General features: G+C 25.4%; 1 protein-coding gene across 2 annotated transcripts; it reads right to left on the minus strand.

Moving 5' to 3' along the window:
• Positions 1 to 868: 868 nt before the first annotated feature.
• Bm4085 (Low-density lipoprotein receptor domain class A containing protein) lies at positions 869 to 18,269 on the minus strand (the record flags this gene model as incomplete). Of its 2 annotated transcripts, XM_043077318.1 has the most annotated exons (19): positions 869 to 960; positions 1,582 to 2,162; positions 2,492 to 2,755; positions 3,312 to 3,445; positions 3,649 to 3,807; positions 4,068 to 4,226; positions 4,706 to 5,053; positions 5,452 to 5,679; positions 5,852 to 5,958; positions 6,487 to 6,721; positions 6,914 to 7,131; positions 7,805 to 7,850; positions 7,958 to 8,089; positions 8,960 to 9,104; positions 9,397 to 9,623; positions 9,845 to 10,087; positions 10,742 to 10,947; positions 11,487 to 11,713; positions 17,584 to 18,269. In XM_043077318.1, 19 exons carry the CDS (start codon positions 18,267 to 18,269, stop codon positions 869 to 871), a joined length of 4,437 nt encoding a protein of 1,478 aa, XP_042933252.1. The 2 variants fall into 2 exon arrangements, with proteins under 2 accessions (XP_042933252.1, XP_042933251.1); XM_043077317.1 differs by lacking the exon at positions 7,805 to 7,850 and having other exon boundaries at positions 6,914 to 7,084.
• Positions 18,270 to 18,590: the final 321 nt, after the last annotated feature.

The following is an 18,590-nucleotide window of genomic DNA, read 5'->3' on the forward strand; positions in this document are numbered from 1 at the left end:
TACGAATCAATTGATTAATTTATCCTGGAATTCTTCAGTTTAGATCTAATAAACATCTTTTTTGAAATTTAAAAATTTATAGATTGCTATTTCTCTGTGATGGTAATTACGTTTTGATAATTAAATGCAAAAAGTATTTAATTTGTTATGCAATCTCTATTTTTTCACTTATTTTTTGGCTGTTTTCAAATATTACTTCAATATAAATCAGAGATTTATAATAACTTACTTTACTTATCTGAATCGATCACATTTATTATCTTATTTTTCTGAGGTTTGTATTACTTATCAGTGCTGTTATTATTCACGGAATGAATTGATAATTATTTGTTAATTAATTTATCGATGGAAAAGTTTCATATTTATTTATAGAGATGCAAAATTGATTAATATAAAAATTTTCATGGAAATATTGGTGTATGTTAAAATTAAATTACCTTAACGACTAGTATAAATTTTAAGATTTTTTTTAATAAAAATTCTTCAATAATGCTGCACAATTTATTCAAATAATCAAAAAATAAAGCCAATAATATAACAGTAATATTTTCATTTTCAAATTTACTGCTTTATACTTATATTAAAAGAAATGAATCTCAACAATGCTTTTTTTTTCTTCTGAATTGGTTTGATAAAAATTTAATCAATAAACGATAAGAAAATTTTTTTTTTATCCAATAATTTTATTTTCAAAATGAATTAAAGAGAAAAAGGTAAATAATAGTAATAATAATATTAATATAATAATAAGGCACAGAATGGTACAAATATTTCGAGAAAGAAAAGAAAAGAACGCCGCTTCATCACAACAATAAGATGAAATTTACATGACACTTAAATGAGACATATTTGTGTTGCAACATCATCCTTACTGTACAAAAGGCATTATTATTGTTGACATAATTATTACAATTGATAAAATCCATAAATGTAATGGATTGCTGCGCATTTGTCCTGATTCTGAAAAGAAATTAAAAAAAAAAAACTATTTTTATTTCATTTAAAAATTTTTTTTATAAGAACTGGAATAAAAAACTTTTTAAATTTTACATGTTAATTTAGTTAAATGTTACTTATTAATTATAGAAGATAGTAGTAAAATTAATCTTCATCGACTAGAAAAATATATTTATAAATTATTTTTAAAATTATTTTTCAAATAAACAGGGTTATTAAGCATATTTTGTTCAGGTATATTTGTATCAAAAAAATGTTAAAAATATATGTTAAAAAAGCATTTTGAAAAGTTATAATCAGACGATATAATTGCTGAATATATAAACCTAAAATCATCCATAATTAGAAAATAATTATGAAAACACTACGTATTACAAAGAATTAAATGAAAAAAAAAATGAAAAAAAATGCCTAAAAAAATTCAGATTTTTTGTTCATATTTAAAAAGAAGCATTCTTATCCAACGAATTTCTTTCCATTGAAACCATGAAAGTTTTAGAATTCAAAAGAGTCAAGAAACGAGAAACGAATTTAAAAAATAAGATTGAATAAAGTTTCCTGTAACAATAAGATTTAGAATTTTCAAATTAGAGAAAAAATTTTCAATTTCAGAAAGAACAGTACCTTGCATTTTCGATTTTTTCGCATTAATTGTGACATTTGATTTCGTTTTCGGTGATATGTCAAAAAGTGATTGTTGTAGAGAAGAAGTGGAATCAGTGAAATCATTTTCTGCATTTATCGATTCTGGATTTAGTTCCGGAACGGTTAGTGTCGTCGAGGATATACCTGTTCTTCGATGAGATACAGATTCGATATCAGATGATGATGAAGTTGAATCCGGTTGTGATACAGTTAGAAGTTCCACTTCTGATACAGTGATACTACCACTAGTTAGAAAGTTGTTGGAATCTGATAAACTGTTATCACTCTTCGGTTTTGGCAATAATGGAGTCGTAGTAATGGATGGTATTCGCTGATCAACCGGTAATGCTGTTTGATCCACTGAGATATGTATTGGACCGGAATCAAGTGAAAAGTCTTCTTCTATCTTCCGCTCATCAATTGCACCGTAACCGGAAATCGAACAGCTAGGATCAAACTTTCGCACCCATATTAGAAACATGCTTACAACATGCTTTAAAGCTTGTTCGCTGCATTGTGCTGATAATTCAGATGATGCACAGGAAAGCATACTTTTTAGGCTAAAAATATAACAAATTAAATTTACTTTCAAACCAAAATTTGAATCTTAAATTACTTTTGCTAAAAAAGAAACATATATTTGTTCATTTACTAATATTAAAAATATAATAGAAACATTTTTTGAAAGAAGTAAAAGAGTTTAAGGAAACTTTAATAAATTCAGTTTTGAGCATGCATATTTCAAAAGAAAAATGTTCAGAAACTAAATTTGTGACTAATTAATCAAATAATAATAATAACGATAATAATAATGATATTAATAATAATAATAACAATAATAATAACGATAATAATAATAATGATATTAATAATAACCAATCAAACTAACGTTGAACAAATTTTTTGCGAATTATCTTTAGCCAATAAATCTAAACCAACGAATGGTTCACTACATTTTTTGCCAATATCAGTAGTGATAAAATGAGTGAGACATGGTAGGAAATATTTCGTCTTTGATTCTTCCTTTCCACAAATTGTTCGAAAAAGTGCGATATTTGCTGATGAGATCGGTTCCACACGACACGACATATTTGTTAAGCAATTTTCATAATCTCTTATCACTTCACAAAATTCATTCCATTGTGAGCTATTCCTACAATCATGATAATGAAATTATTGTATAGTTATAAAAAAATATTCATTTTATCAATAATAACACTGAAATTTCCTATCACTCTTAATTTATGAGAAGTTTTTTAAAATGATTTAAAATTGAATTTGTAAAAAAGATCCCTTTGAAAAAAAATCTGATTTCAAATCATTTACTTAACTAGCTAACATTAATGAGAATTAAAAAAAACACGATCTAAATATTCTTTATATATTATTTACTGCTCTAATCCGTTGTATGAATTGTGTTAATTAATATATTAAATAGAAATTAAAAATTTAAATGTTTCAAATATCCTTCATGCGGTTGATAAAGTACTATAATTCCTCTGTCTTATAAAAATTAAGAATTTAAAGAGTAAGGAATGATAATATAAAACAATGAAAATAGAAATTTGAAATGTTTTTGATGCATGAATAATTTGATGATTACGAGAAATCCCTTCAGCCTGTGATTTTAAATAATTCACTGCAATATCTAACGATGAAATAGGAATTAATATTTATATGGCATTAATTATTCAACAATAACTAGGTACCTAATGAATGAAAATGGTGCAAAAGTAAAATGATCAATCAAATTTTCGCATTGCAAATATTCGACAATATCGGACTCAGCGCAACTTGTTTTTACTGATGCAATAGGAATTTGTACACTGCATGATTTATTTAACTGCAATAATATGAATTAGTAATTTTAATCAGAAGTAATGATTAATTATTACTGAGAAGTGAAAATTTTCATTTTTATACTTCGATTTTCATTTTCTCTTCGATTAAAAAAGTAAAAATATTAAAATTTTCTAAATTTTCTGGATTTTCAGTTAACTTTTTTTTTGAAAAATAAATAATTTAAATGAAGTAATTCTATCGTACCGCATTAGCAAATATATGCATTCCTTCAAAAGATAGCGCCAACGCTTCATATCCGCATGAATTGTGAATAGATGGCGTGGCGCAATTAGCAACGTTTGTAAGGAAGGAACATTGTTGCTCTGACGCTGTTGGCAAGAATGATGTCAGGCATTTTGATCCCTTTAACAAATTTTTATTAATAAAAAAGAGAAAAGAACTTTCTCTTTTATAATAATTTTATTACTTTTAAATTAAATTACGTTTTTTTGAAGAAAAAAGAAAGCAAAAAATATGCAATATAAGGCAAAAAACTGAAAAAATTTAAATCTGTTTGTGATTAATTTTAACAATTGACTTTAATAATTAATTTTCATCTTTTTTAATTACTAATATTAAGATTAATTGGACTAAATTTTCCTTTAATGATAGCAAAGACATACCTCTGATGAAGTAATAACAGACGTCAAACACATGGAATGCTCTTTGTATGTGTCACGCCGAGTGCAAATAAATTCAGCTAATGCATTTAACGCCTTCTGTTTAGCTGTATCACATATCGGATATGAACAAGTGGCTAACTTTGATGCATCTACGCATAACTGTAAAGTAATATGAAATAAAACTTATTTTTTTAACAATTTTTCCATTTTTCCATTTTTTTTTGAAATTAAATTTGATGATATATTCAATTGTTTTCTTTAAAAAAAGAAACGAAATAATAAATTTATTTTTCTTTTTTTCTGCCTAATGCTTATAAAAATTAGGGATGAATAGATGCTACACGTAATTATAACTATAACTTTAAGGTAATATGACGAAACACAAAAATTAGCGAAATAGACGTAAAAAGTAGTAACGAATATGTCTTCGCATAATGGAATGATTTTCAGAGAAAAAAAATTACTTATAACTTTTTGAATTTCTTAGATTGAGTATTTTGAATAAAAACGTGAAGGGAAAAGTAACGTTTGATAAATTCTCGCAAATATGTATGCATATATATGTAAGACATCCACTTCTTTTCAAATTTTAAAAATTTGTAAATAAAGAATATTTAAATTATTCTAAAATTTTCTACCATATCAATACTTGATGGATCTCGTAAAAGCGCAATTGGTAACATTCGATAATTTCGATAAAAATTCCCGGTGCATTCCGCATGCTTCTGTTGCATTTCTGTGTCACATATCTGTGTCTTATCACCACTAACTGATCCTAATTGATTATAATTAAATGAAATTGGACAGATATCAGTTGCGCTAATTGCACGTAACACGTTTAATGGTATTTCACCACAATGCTGCACGACAATATGCTCAATGCATTTGATAAATTGTGGTAAAACACCGCGTAATGCGATAAGATTAAATTGCTTCAGTGTTGCTATCGTTGATCGTAGACATCGACCAAATTCAGGTATTGATGCCTATAAAATAATAGAATAAATGAAAGTCATTTATTTGTCAAATGAAGGTAATTAATTATTTACAGCAAAATTATTAAATCCTTAAGCAATTTCGAATTACAATTTTCAATTACAAAATAATTTGTTCAGTTTCCAATTATTAATACTATTATTTTCATTAGCATCATTTCTAAAGTATTATTATTCGATATTTTCAAATTTAACATATTTTTTAAATTAAATTGGCTTTTTTAAAAGTATTTTAACAAGACTGCATGTTATACTATATATTTTCACAAAAATTTCAATAAATCCGAACAAAAAAAAGGGAAGCAATTTTTTTTATTTGAGTTAACAAATATTAAAAAGTTTAAAAATTAAATTTAGAATTGAAAAAGCAGAAGTGATGCATACATAACCTGTTTAAAAACACAAGCCAAATTGTCATCAATAGCCTTGGCAGTATCAGGCTGATTACATATTCCATTACCAGCCTGAATTAAACAACTTGAAATGGTGCATTGCTGCTCGGATTGCTGTTCTATCAATGGTCCCAAGCAATGTCTGAATTCTTTGGTCAAATTACAACCTTTCGCAAATACAGGTGCCAAATTTTTGACATTAACCAGAAACTGTTGCAATCCACCCTGTAAATTTGATAAAATGTAAGTTTATCACTGCCAGCATTTATTATTATTATTATAATATCAATTATTGCGATGAATTTAATGAAATTAATTAGTCCTTTGTTTGTTCATAAATTAATTCACCGCCATAAGCATATATTAATAAAGAAAGAGTTTAAGTTTAAATTCATACTTCAAATAATTCATCAATTCTGGATGTTAATTCATTAATTGGTGCAGCGCAGTAACTGATGCGAGCATTTTCTTCAATCGTACAGTTATAGCCTCGAATTGATTTATCTGTAAAAGTTAATTTTTATTTTTTCAAATTTATAACTTTGAATTTAAGCATAATCATAATCTATGCTTAAATCTAAAGACCATTCTTCCATTTTATAGCATTTTTTCATTGCACGCAATTAAGTGCAAAAATAGATGAATCACACATTTAAAAAGTAATAAAATCGAATTTAAGCAACTCGCTTCAGTAAATGTGAATGTCAAATTAATAATTATGATAAATAGATCAGCAGGTGTTTTAAATAGAGAAATGAGTAAGTGTATAAATAGATATATCGAACTAAATAAGTAAGTAAAGTAATAGGTAACTAAGTGAAAAGCAAGTAAATAAATTGCAAGCTAATGGTAATAAATTAATCATCTATCTATTAAAATTTAATTATTTATTTAATAATCCATTAAGAACTTATCAGTTTTATGTATATTAAACAGTTTCAAACAGTTTTAATTTCAGAATAAGAAATTAAATTCTAAATTATCAGAAAATTGACTAATTATCTTCCATTTTAAATTTTAATTAACAATTACCATTTTGTTGCATTCCAATTTTGCATGTAGGGTCAACAACGTTCACAAATTTATCAATGTAATCGGTAACAAACTGCGCACCAACTTGACCACATTTCTCATTAATTACAGGTATTGAGCAAGCAAGCAATTTTCTGGAACTCTGACAAGCTATTTGCGGTGAACTACGTGAAAACTCGCTTACACATTCACGGATATTTTCACGCGTGGTCGTTTTACGAATGCATTGCCGTACCTAAAGTAGTTGACTAAATTGTTATCATATCATTAACTGTTAATTTACTAGCCAATTTCAGTTAATTAGTTTTTTCCCATAAGTGCATTGGACTAACATTTTAAATTTATTCGTTTGAGAGTTGCAATTAATTGACCTCACTTTATTACCTTGACCTTCCTTCTTTTCTCTTAAAAGTTTTCACTCTCTTACCTGTAAATATGTGCTATATCCTGGACCACAAGCAAAATCGAACATTGCTATCATCCCTTTGGCCCATAATGGAATACAGCTAATATTAGCTTGACATTTTTTAAATTCGACAAATTGTTTACAGGCCTCGTCAATTTGTTTTGGCTGCTTAATGACAGCCAAGGGATGAGGCTGGTAGGTAGTAATTGTTTGAATGCATGATGCGAATTGCTTCTGTTCTGCCAGTTGACAAGTTGCGACCGATTGTGATACCGGTTGAATTTAAAACGGAAACAAAAAATAGATTAGTATAAAAAAATGGACGAAAAAATGCGAAGTTCTTTTACCCTTAACATTAATTTGATTATACTAATTTGATCTGAAATATAGCAAGCAATTAATTTTACGGTTTATTTTACTTAATCATTTTTTACTCGAAGTATTTTTTCCGATGGAGAAATGCTAGTTTTTAACTAAATTAAAGACTGTGCTTGATTTTAAAAGTTAGCTTTAATTGAATTTGAATTAACAATTAATTTATGCCTTTTAATTGAAGTTAGAAAAGAAGCAAAATGGATTAATCAAACTTATTAGACAGTTAGTACAATGATAAAATAAATGTAAATAAAATTATGAAATGATTTTTATAAATAGACTCAGTATTAGAATAAGACCTAATTGAACTGTGATTGCAGTCAAAAATACAATAATAAAAAATATTGTAACAAATAAAAGTTATATGTTCTCAATTAAAAATTAATACTAAATTTTTTAAATTTCTTTTTCAAATTATCTCTTCTTTGAAGGAAAGAATTTTCTTCAAAGAAATGAATGAATAAAGAAAAGAGCTTATCATTGGATTAGCGATTGGTGTCGCAATTATTGGTCGTGCGATAATTTCATCCAAATTACTTGGACGTTCTTTGGGACAACCTTCTTCGACTCCTAATTCCATCACCTGTCAGTTAATTATTTTTATAGGTTAATTTAGTTAACTTTGGTAATTTCAGTTTTTTAGATAATTCGAATTTCAGCATTTCACATAGAAATAAATATAACACAAACCAATCGCCATAGTTGCTGCAAATTTTGGATAGCTTCTGCTGAACAGAATTCGATGAAAATTTTCTCACCGCACTGGTATGCATCCCGAATAAGATAATATGAATTGCAAAGATATGCTTCACCATGAATTCCCTAAAATTATGCCAAAATTGGAACTGTTAGTAAAATATTGACAAAACATAAAAAAAAATAATAACAAAATATGCAAAACAATAAAATAATAAAAAAAAATTGACAAAACAAATATACTCAATGATATTTCGTAAAAAATTAAAGCAATTCTGAACGAAAATAGTTGAAAAAAATTTTTAGCATATATAAAAGAATGTGTTATACTAAAACTTTAATGACTTTAAGAAAAAAAAAAATGGCATAAAAAATTTGCATAAATAAAGAAGAAAAAAGAAAATGAGTAAGAGAAAGGAAAAACTTAACAATCATTTGATTAATTTGATAAAATGGCAAAAATTTTTTTTTAAAAAAAAGCTTTGTTAGTATCATTTGATATTAATACAAAGAAAGTTCGAGTGATATTCTAAAAAAATTATCAAATTAAAAGAATAACTGCTTATTATTATCATTTTAGATTCATGAATTCTCTAAGATTATACCAAAATTTCGGTCAATGATTATTTCACACTACGGTATTATTTTATAAATGATTTCTATTCCGAATTAATAATTTTGATATGTTTTTCAAAGTGAATGGATAATAATATAACTAATTTAAAATCACTATTGTATATATTATTTATTTTTAATCTATAATTACGCATGTATGTGTTCGCATGATAATTAAATTCCTAATGATTAGCAAATAAGAAAACAAATATACCTTTGTTTACTGCTTGGACTAAAAATATTTCCATAATAATATATTTTTAATAAGTAAATGAATAAGCAAATAAATAAATAAATAATAAATATATAATTCATGAATTTATCTCTGATATTATTTTTATCGAAATGAGAAAAGAACAATAAAATATATGAAAAAATAACTTGTAACATATTATGGATTGCTAAGCCAAGACTATTCAATCCGGATTGACATATTCCGGTACGATTTTTAATCTTTTGAATGCACTCGTTGCTGCTATGTAATAGCGTACGTGTACGTTTACTACAAATAGGTGCTAATCCAATCCTGAAACAATCATATCGCATCTATTACAAATGGAAAGAAACGTTAATTAAATTAAACGAGCAAAAAATTAAATGGCAGAAAAGAATTTCTAATTTTGCTTATTTATGAAATGATTTTTATATAATTGATAAGGAAAATTTTACAACGATAATGTAAAATTACAATTTATCAGTCTATTTTAGCTTCAGGATAAGGCATATCAGAACTTTAAACTCAATTATAATTGTTCAATTTTGATTATTTCTTTAAAAAATGAAAAAAAAAAAAAAAAAAAAAAACGAAAGTATAATACCTCGCAAGAGTATTTAATGGTGAATTAAATGCACATCTTTTTCCATTGGAATGAACAAATACCGTATTACTAATACAATTATCATATTTGTTGTACAAATTACAAATTCCAGAAATGATTGTTGAATTTTGTTGACTAATTTCATGCAAAAAGTTGAGACTATTTAATTCGGCTATTTTTCGATTAACTTCAACAAGTTCCACCAAACATGCTAGAGCCAAATTTTCCTTAAATTAATTGATGTATCGTTATCAAACAAATTGCTAATAGAATTTAAATTTAAAATTTTATAGAATTAGGACGATATAAATTGAGCAAATATTGCATCTATTAATTTTATCACATACAGATTATTAAATTACTCAAATGCAACTGCAAATTTTTATATAATAAAATTAATTTTTTAATTACACATTTCTAACAATTAATATAACACTATTATTCATACCTGTTCTGAGGTACATCGTACATTCTTTGGACTTAATTTGAATTCATCATTACTCATTGATTTATCATCCGTAATTGCTTCTGCATAACAGTGATGCACAATTAAATCATCACTCAATGCATCTTGCACTAATACAGCAACATTTTGCGCCTCAATTGTGCATACGTCAAGCATAACACGTAGCGCACAATCGATGTTATTACTAAATTGTTCCAATGCATTGCAGATTGTTTCGTTCTTTGGCTTCAATATTAATATTATTTTAAATTAAATAAAAAACAGTGAAAGTTTACAGTAAGTATGCAAAATCTTATTTAAATTTTTAAGTAAAATAATGCTATCATTAGATGATTTTACATTCAGTGATAAGATAGGATTATATCCTTATCAAAAGTAATGTATTTATAAGCACCATTTAAACAACTAATTTTTACTACTAAATGTAAGAAAAGTATTGTCGAGAATGATCATTATTAGCAGCCTTAAGTGTAGAGATATTGCTATCATAATTATATATGTATTGTTATCATAATTAAGAATATTTTTATTATAATTACTAAAAGGGAATCTAAGATAGGGTTTTTTGAATGAAAAAAAAAAAAAAAAGATGGAAATGAAGTTATTTCAACTTATTATTTGCATAAAATTTCAATAAAAATGATACATTCAAATCAGAAACCAAAAAGATTTCATTAAACAATTTTTTCAATTAATCTTTGTCAGTTGTATGAGAAAGAATTTTTATTGAAACAGAAAAAATTGTTTAAAAAAAAACAACAAAAGATTATTTTATTGCCATAATTAAAAATATTTTATAATAAATTTTGTTGTGTCAGAGAAGTCGAATAAACTTATTAAATGATTTATTAGAAATGGAAATAATACTATATTGTTCACCTTTTGATCACACTGTTCTAAGCCTAACGAAGCATTAATAAAGCATTCTCTTTGTTCCATTAATTTTTCTCGATGTTCACAAACTATACGATAAATTGGTTCCCATTTCGCTTCACTGATAATTTGTGAACAGATAGTATTAACTTTGGTGAACATATGCAGTATGTCATATGGTGAGCCATTAACTTTTAACTTGCTGCTTTCATCTAAAATTTCCAAAATAAAAATAAAAATGAAAAATCAAATTTGATAAATGGACAAACACTTAAAAAGTGATTTAAAATTCACAAACTAATATATCATCTATTTAGTCATAAATAAAATTTAATCAAATAATTACATATTGTTAATTTGCAAAAAAAAGAAAAGAAAATTTTCCTTAAAATTTGCTCTATTTTGTCTAATTATGCTTGTATTCTATTATTCTGAGAAATCATGAAAGGATATCTTTGCTATGACAATGTAATGTCACTTATCCGCCGTTAACAATCAGTCATCTCTTAATGCTTACTATTTAATTTGTTATCTAAAATAAATTACTGATATCGTTTTATATTTCTATTTCTTTTAAAAAGTGAAGTTTTTGCGTTCTAAATTTTAAATTGAAAATTATTTAAACTATCTTACAAAAGAAAACAAGCATGCAGTAATTAAATGCACAATAAATTCACAAATTATTATTATCATTATCAATAATTGAGGCATATCTCACTGTGACTTATCCGTTGTAACTAGAATGAAATACCTGTAGATTTAGAAAAGGTAGACGAAGCGGTGGAAGCGGTAATGGCGGTAATATAAGAGCACGCTAATTGCGTGTACAAATGATCCGTTTCACTTTCAAGTGGTTCAATTATTTCCAAAGCATTTGTTGTGCAGCCATTCCGATTATTTCTTTGAATGCAACGTAAATCAGATCTGATTGATGCCAAAATTTGACAGATCGGTGATCCTTGAAGGTTTATATTATTGCTGCAAATATCTCTCAGTGATTTATTTATTTTTTAAAAATTGTTTTTATTTTTATTTTTTCCTAATCGATATATTGCATTTTTTCTAAAATAATTCTAGAATAACTTAAATGTTTTCGTGAAGGAACGAAGATTGTCTTTACGGGAAAGAATGATTAGTTGAAAAAAAAGTTTTTCTATCTCATCGATAGCGCAACAAATTCAATATATTAAACAAAAAAAACAAAAATCATTCGATGAAATATTAAATGAATTTATTATTTAATAATAAAACTGGATCTCGTTTTACCTATATCATATGTTTGCACTTAATTTAAAAAAATTTTAGCACAAAAAGTTACCTTTCATATATGTTTCTACATTACTTAATTTCAAATAAAAGAAGCATTCCAAATTTCTATATTTTCATTTTTATTATTAAAAATTTGGGAGTTATGTTTTCTTCAAAAAGAAAAAAAAATTCTTTTTCTTCAGTTTTGTTCCAGCAACTCATTTTAAATTTCAATTTTTAATCTCAATTTAATCTTTCCTAATTTTATTTTCTTTGCTTCAATTTTTTTAGAACTTCAACAGAAGCAAAGTAATTCATACATGCACTGGATTGTAAATAAAAAAGTCAGCTAACTTACACGTTAAATCTTTTTAACAGTTAATAATGATAAGTCAATCTTTTTTTTTTAGTAAAATTAAATGAATAATAGTTCAACAAAAATTATTAGTGATAATGTCATATCAATTACTATTTATTTTTCCATGTTATTCTTTACTTTCTCAATAAAAAGGGAAAATTTTTTTGTTTTTTATTAATAATACTAAACAAATTGATTAGTTATGCACAAATAAGCAAGTAATTTCCTGTGTGTGCTAAAAAATGAAACTAAAAATTTTAAATTTAATCATTTTACCAAATTAAATGATGCAATTGATAAGTATTTCCATTACACATTGACATTTAATAATTTCACTTTAACAATGTTTGAAATGAATCACATAAATATTTGACCTTGAACTAGAATGAAAAGTAAGTGACATGAAATGACTTCGAATTTTAAATTTTTGTATTAATTCATTCCATTTCAATATATTTAATTTTACTATTTACCTACAACACTGTTGATTTTTCCTTTTTCTATACAAAACTTCCAAACAATTCAAAAAAATTTTCGAAATTGGTTTCTTCTCATCAGTTGAATTAAGCCTTATTAACTTCTTCAAGTGAGAACGCTCCTTGAATTAATGCGAAAGGAAATGTACGTATGTAATCGATTTGTTAAACTTTAAATTAATTAATTAATTTTTTTTTGAAAGAAAATCGTTTTTTCTTTTTTTTTGCTTTCTAACATATGAAAGTTAATAAAAACAAAAAAAGACATTTAATGAGCACTAAATTTTATAAAAGCATAAATCAATCTGTTTGATCAATTGTTAAATTTAAAAATTAGGGAAAACGTTTCCATTTGAAAATTTTCGAAACAAATACTAACAAAAGAAGCAATTTCATTTCTCTTTTAAAAATACGTTCTTGATAAAATAATATTCGAAAAATAAGAAAAAAAAAAAAAAAAAAGCAGTGCGTTATTCTTCTCGTTTTTCTTCTAACTGGAATATTTCAAATTTTAATATTAAATTGGAATATTTTTTCAAAATTTTTCATATACTTTGTGACTGCATATTGGGGAGAAAAACGAGTAGCGAAGAAAAAATTTTAAAGAAAGTTTAAAATAAACAGCAAACATAAGACAAAAATGAAATACTTGTTTCTCACAGCAAAATAGAACAAAATTTAATCTGAAAATTGGTAATAAATTTTAATTTTAAGAAAAAAACTACGAAAATATTTCTTTTTTTGGTGATTTTCTTCTCAAACTTTTTTTCGAAAGCAGCAAAGAAAAAGTTGAAATAAGCAGTGGAGGAAACGAAAAATAAACACAAAAATAATTGTGAAAATCGCTTAACTAAATTGGAAATTAAATAAATTATTGATATCAAATATAATAGAAATTCGCGTTTCAAAACTAATTCATTCATAATTCATATACATATATTCACAAACAATCAAAATAAAATTAGAAAAAAAAAAAAAAAAAACGCTCCAAAAATTATAAATGACTTATAATATTCTTTTTGACATAATTTTGAAAAAATTTCTAAAATAAAAATTAAAAAAACTTTTTTTTTTTTTTTTGCAATTAATAATAAAAGATTTTCGGCAAAAAATTTTTGAAGATAATTTCAAATAATTGAATTTTTTGAAAATAAAATAACAGAACTTACTCAATTGCACACTGTTGATTTCGAACATTTAAAAAGCATTTTTTATATTCTTTAACCGATGGCATCAGCAATTGACAGGTGTACAATTCGATACTATTCCAGAGTTCAATTGATTTTGGTAGTGTACATGCGCTAATATTAAGCGTTTCTGTGCAGGTTCGAAATTCTAATAATAATTCACATCCTTGATCCATTATCTGCCATCTACAAATGATTACATTTTGTGAAACGAAATTAATTTTTTTAATTCCAATAGTATTTTTTTCGTTTTTCTTTTAAATTTCAAGTTGGAATTTTAAATCTTTGTATCGCAGAGACAATTTAGAAGAGCGATTTCAACTACAATTTATACTTTATTGTTATTGCAGTAAAAAAGTTGACATTAATATCAACTTATCTATACTTTATTATATGTTTTTTTTTTTTTTTTTCACAAATTATATTTGTATTACTAAAGTAAATACGAAATATTCGGAATTTAATAAGCAGTTCGATTGGAATAGAATTGATGTAGCTATTTCTATTTTGAAATGTTTATCAGTTTACCCTGAGGCTATCAGATAAATTCAAGTCATAATAAAATCTAGTTCCATTCTACTAATTCTCACAAGGATATACATTAACACTACGAAATTTGCACTGCAAACAACAATTTAAAATTATCTTACATTGTTCCATTCCAAATTAATAATAAAATAAACATAAAATTTGTAATTACCTATGATAGTTTCATCTTTTTTTCCTGTCAGTTGTTTACAAATGGTTAATTTTTTAATGAAAAATAATCAAATAGAAATAGATAAGATTAAAAATTGAACAATTATAAGTTACAAAAAAAAAAATTTAAACATGAAGTATCATTTATGAAATTAAAAGTCATTTGAGTAAGTTACTCGTTACATCTCATTTTCTTATCATATCATCATAAAATATGATTATCAACTACGAGCACTATTATTAACACTTTACAAATTATTTTATATATTTAATTTTAAATTTAATCATTCTTCCATACAATCATTTTCGATAACTCTACTTTCTTCTGCTATTAATTATCACCGCTTTCCTTTCCTTATACGGCATTTATCATTGTAAACATCATCATTTCTTCACAGTTTTTTTCTTATTTCATTTTTATTTCAACCTTTCATATTTCCTTTGCTGCTAACAAGCTAAAGCAACAAAAAAAAAATTAATTAATTAATTAATTAATTACACAGCGAGAGAAGAATTGAAAAATAGCAAAATTTATTACTATTTTATTATTTAAATCGATAAAATTATATGAGCAATGAATGATTTATTTTTTAATGAAAAGAAAGTGGCATAATCGTAAATAATATCACTTTTATCACTTTTTGTTTGTCGTTTTCTTTCGATAAAAATATTTAATTGTTGAGTTATATGTAAACAAATAAGAAATTTTAAATAAAATGCTAAAAATTGGTGACAAAAAAGCTTCATTATATGATTTTGAAAATACGTTAATCGGACTAAAATGACGAAAGAATTTTATGAGAATGTTCTTCGTTTTTTTTTTTGAAAAATATTTACATGCAATTTTATTAAATATTGAAATTAGCTCAATGATCTAATTTCTTCGTCATCTCATTATATTATCGGTCCTTTAATATCCTAATAACATTTTAAAATTTATTAATTGAATTTATTGATCAAAGTGTATTGAAAATTAAAATAAAATTGAAGCACATTTCAATTTACTAACATTACAAAGGAAAAAAATTGGTTAAATAAGATCTCAAAGAGATTTAAGACGACAAAAGCTATTTTGTTTTTTCGAACTGAACCAACTCAATCAAATCAGGAAAGTTAAATTTTTCTCACTTTTTTTTCCTAAAATTTTCTTATTTATTAGTGCCAAAAAATTTGCTAAAATTTAATAGCCATTACGTAAAACAGTTTTTATACAAAATTTTACTATTTAAACAATATCAAAGTTGGAATTTGCAAAATCTCTGAGTAATATTAAATTTTAATCTTATTTCATTCAGCATGCTAATCTATATTCTTTGTCACAACTTCCTTTTGCTAATTAAAACTTTTCATTAATCTTTTTATCACTGTTGACCTTTATAAGCGAATGACAACGAAACTTTTCTCAGGTATATTTGTAAGAAGAGAGACATTGAACTTAGCAGCCTTGAAATTTCATTTCGAAAGAAGAAAGGAAGAAGAAAAAATGATTAAGAATGATTGTCGTCATTTACAATCAAGGTCATTTTTCTTTTTTAATTACAAATTAAATATTTTAGCTGAAAAAGTTAAAAAATCGGTTAACATTTTTGTTATGAACGTTTAAAATTAAATTGTACTTTTTTTGCCAATTTTCAAATAAAACATTCCGTAATTTTTCGTTTTTTTTTTTTTAAAAAAATTTTGATTAAGAAAATAAAGGAATGAATTGAGCTTTATAAGATGAATTGAATGTTTTGTTATATATTAGAATTATAATAATTTATTATATACAGAAGGCATAAATTTAAAAAAAAAAAAAATGAATTTAATAGTAATTTATGATAAAAGGTCACAGAGAAAAACAAGAAAGGAAATTTCTAGAAAAAATATTCACAACAATTTTGAAAATTAAATTTAATTTTTAAATTTTTAAATCAAATTGTTTCAATACTATAAATTAATTTTAAATTAATTTTTTTTCAATGGTATAATTAAGAGATCTGAGTTCACTTTTTTTTATTGGAGAAAGTCTTTTTCTATTCGAAGTAATCAAATATTTTCATCGCTAAAGCTAAAATAAATCATATTTGCATCTTTTGACATATTTTACATAAATTTTATTTATCAAAAATTTTCTGTAAAAAAAAAAAAAAAAAAAAAAAAAAAAAACAAAAGAAAAAGAGTGAATGCTTTGAAAAATGAGGAAAAGAGCAAAAATTCATTTATATTTCCTTGATGTTATATCATTTTTTCTTTTTTCCTGATTATGTTTACCACAGTGGAGGGCAAAAATTCCCTTTTTTGAACGATATTGCTCAAAAAATGAATTTTTTTACCCAAAAATTTTTTAAAATCAGTTTGCTACAATTTGAAGTAATTTATTACAAATAAAATCCATTCTTTTTCTTTTTGCATCTGATGTTGTGAATTATAATATTTCATATTATATTTTCAGGAAAAAAGAAATTACTATTTCAGTATTTCACTAACATTTTACATTTTATTAATTAGTAATAATGTTTACTTTACTTTACTTTACTAAAACTTGTAATTATCGCAAAAAAAAAAAATATTTCATTATGGGAGCTATTACTATAAAGCAATTAAAATTATTTATTTCTCGTCAAAAAAGTTTTTTTTTCCTTTCTAATTTGATGTAAATCAATTATATTTTTAATTTTGGATTTTATTACAAAAAGATAATAATTTAGTATAAAAGTACTTTAATTTCACTGTTAAAAAATTAACAAAAATTGACAAAAAAAAGATTATCAAAATGATACTAAAACTTATAAAATTAAATAAGAATTGATTAGTATAACTGACATTATCCATGATAAAGTTTTAAATAAAAATTAGTTTTGACTAATTACTAAACACAGTATCTCTTATTTCCTTTACCTTGTTTCATCATTTAGCATGGATGAATTTGTCAGATCAATGTCATCTAAATGTTCCATCCAGTCGGTGAGATCTGTAGAACATTGATTTACTCTTGTTTGTACAATATTCGAGCAACCATATGCATATGACTGATGACTTTTTGTCTCTTCTTCAGATCGCAGTAATGGTGAGATCGAAAATGGTAACTGATCAATGGATGAAAATGTTACAATACGATCAAACGGATCGTCGAAGATTTCTTCGGCAGTGGTGGAATATTCGACACTTTCACTAAGTGCACTTGTCTGCGTGGTAGACTGGATGTGTTCATCTGATAAGTCGTCACAGTCCACTTCACCGTCGTCGATCCAATCTTTAGGAATACAAGAACCATCGCCGCATCGGAATGTGTTTGATGGACAGTGATGTTGACGTATGATCGAATTTCGATTCTTTACTCTTATTTTAGATGAAACATGTACAGCGGTATCCAAATTATGACCAATAATGCTAGGTATTTGGGCAGCTGCACCAGAATTTAATTGAATATCCGCTGTATTTGAGATTATCGGATGTTGGGTGACAGTGGCCAAACATAACGATGGCAAAATTAGAAATACAGTTAAAAATACCCTTTTGTTCGGAAATCGCACTGTTACTGATGAATGTAATAAAGCTGACGAAATGAACAACAATAAGATCATAATAATAATAATAATAATATAATTTTATAGAGAACTGCTGCTACTACTGTCGATCGTGCCACTATCATACATCACATTGGCAGTTTCATCCACCGCAAATATACGCAAACCTGTAGCATACGCCAAAATTCGGCAACCAAACTGTCATCTCTGTCTATTGATGATGGGTTGGTCGTTTGGTTGATGGCAAAATCACCGCGATGGCCCTAAGGGGAGGAAAAACCTTTGACGGTGTTATTACTTTCCCAGCAAATGGGCCATCATTCCCCGCCCATCGACCGATCAACCGATCGGTGAGTGACCCAACAATTCCCTCTTCCA

Source organism: Brugia malayi, assembly GCF_000002995.4.
Source record: "Brugia malayi strain FR3 genome assembly, contig: Bm_v4_Chr1_scaffold_001, whole genome shotgun sequence".
Taxonomy (NCBI): Eukaryota; Metazoa; Nematoda; class Chromadorea; order Rhabditida; family Onchocercidae; genus Brugia; species Brugia malayi.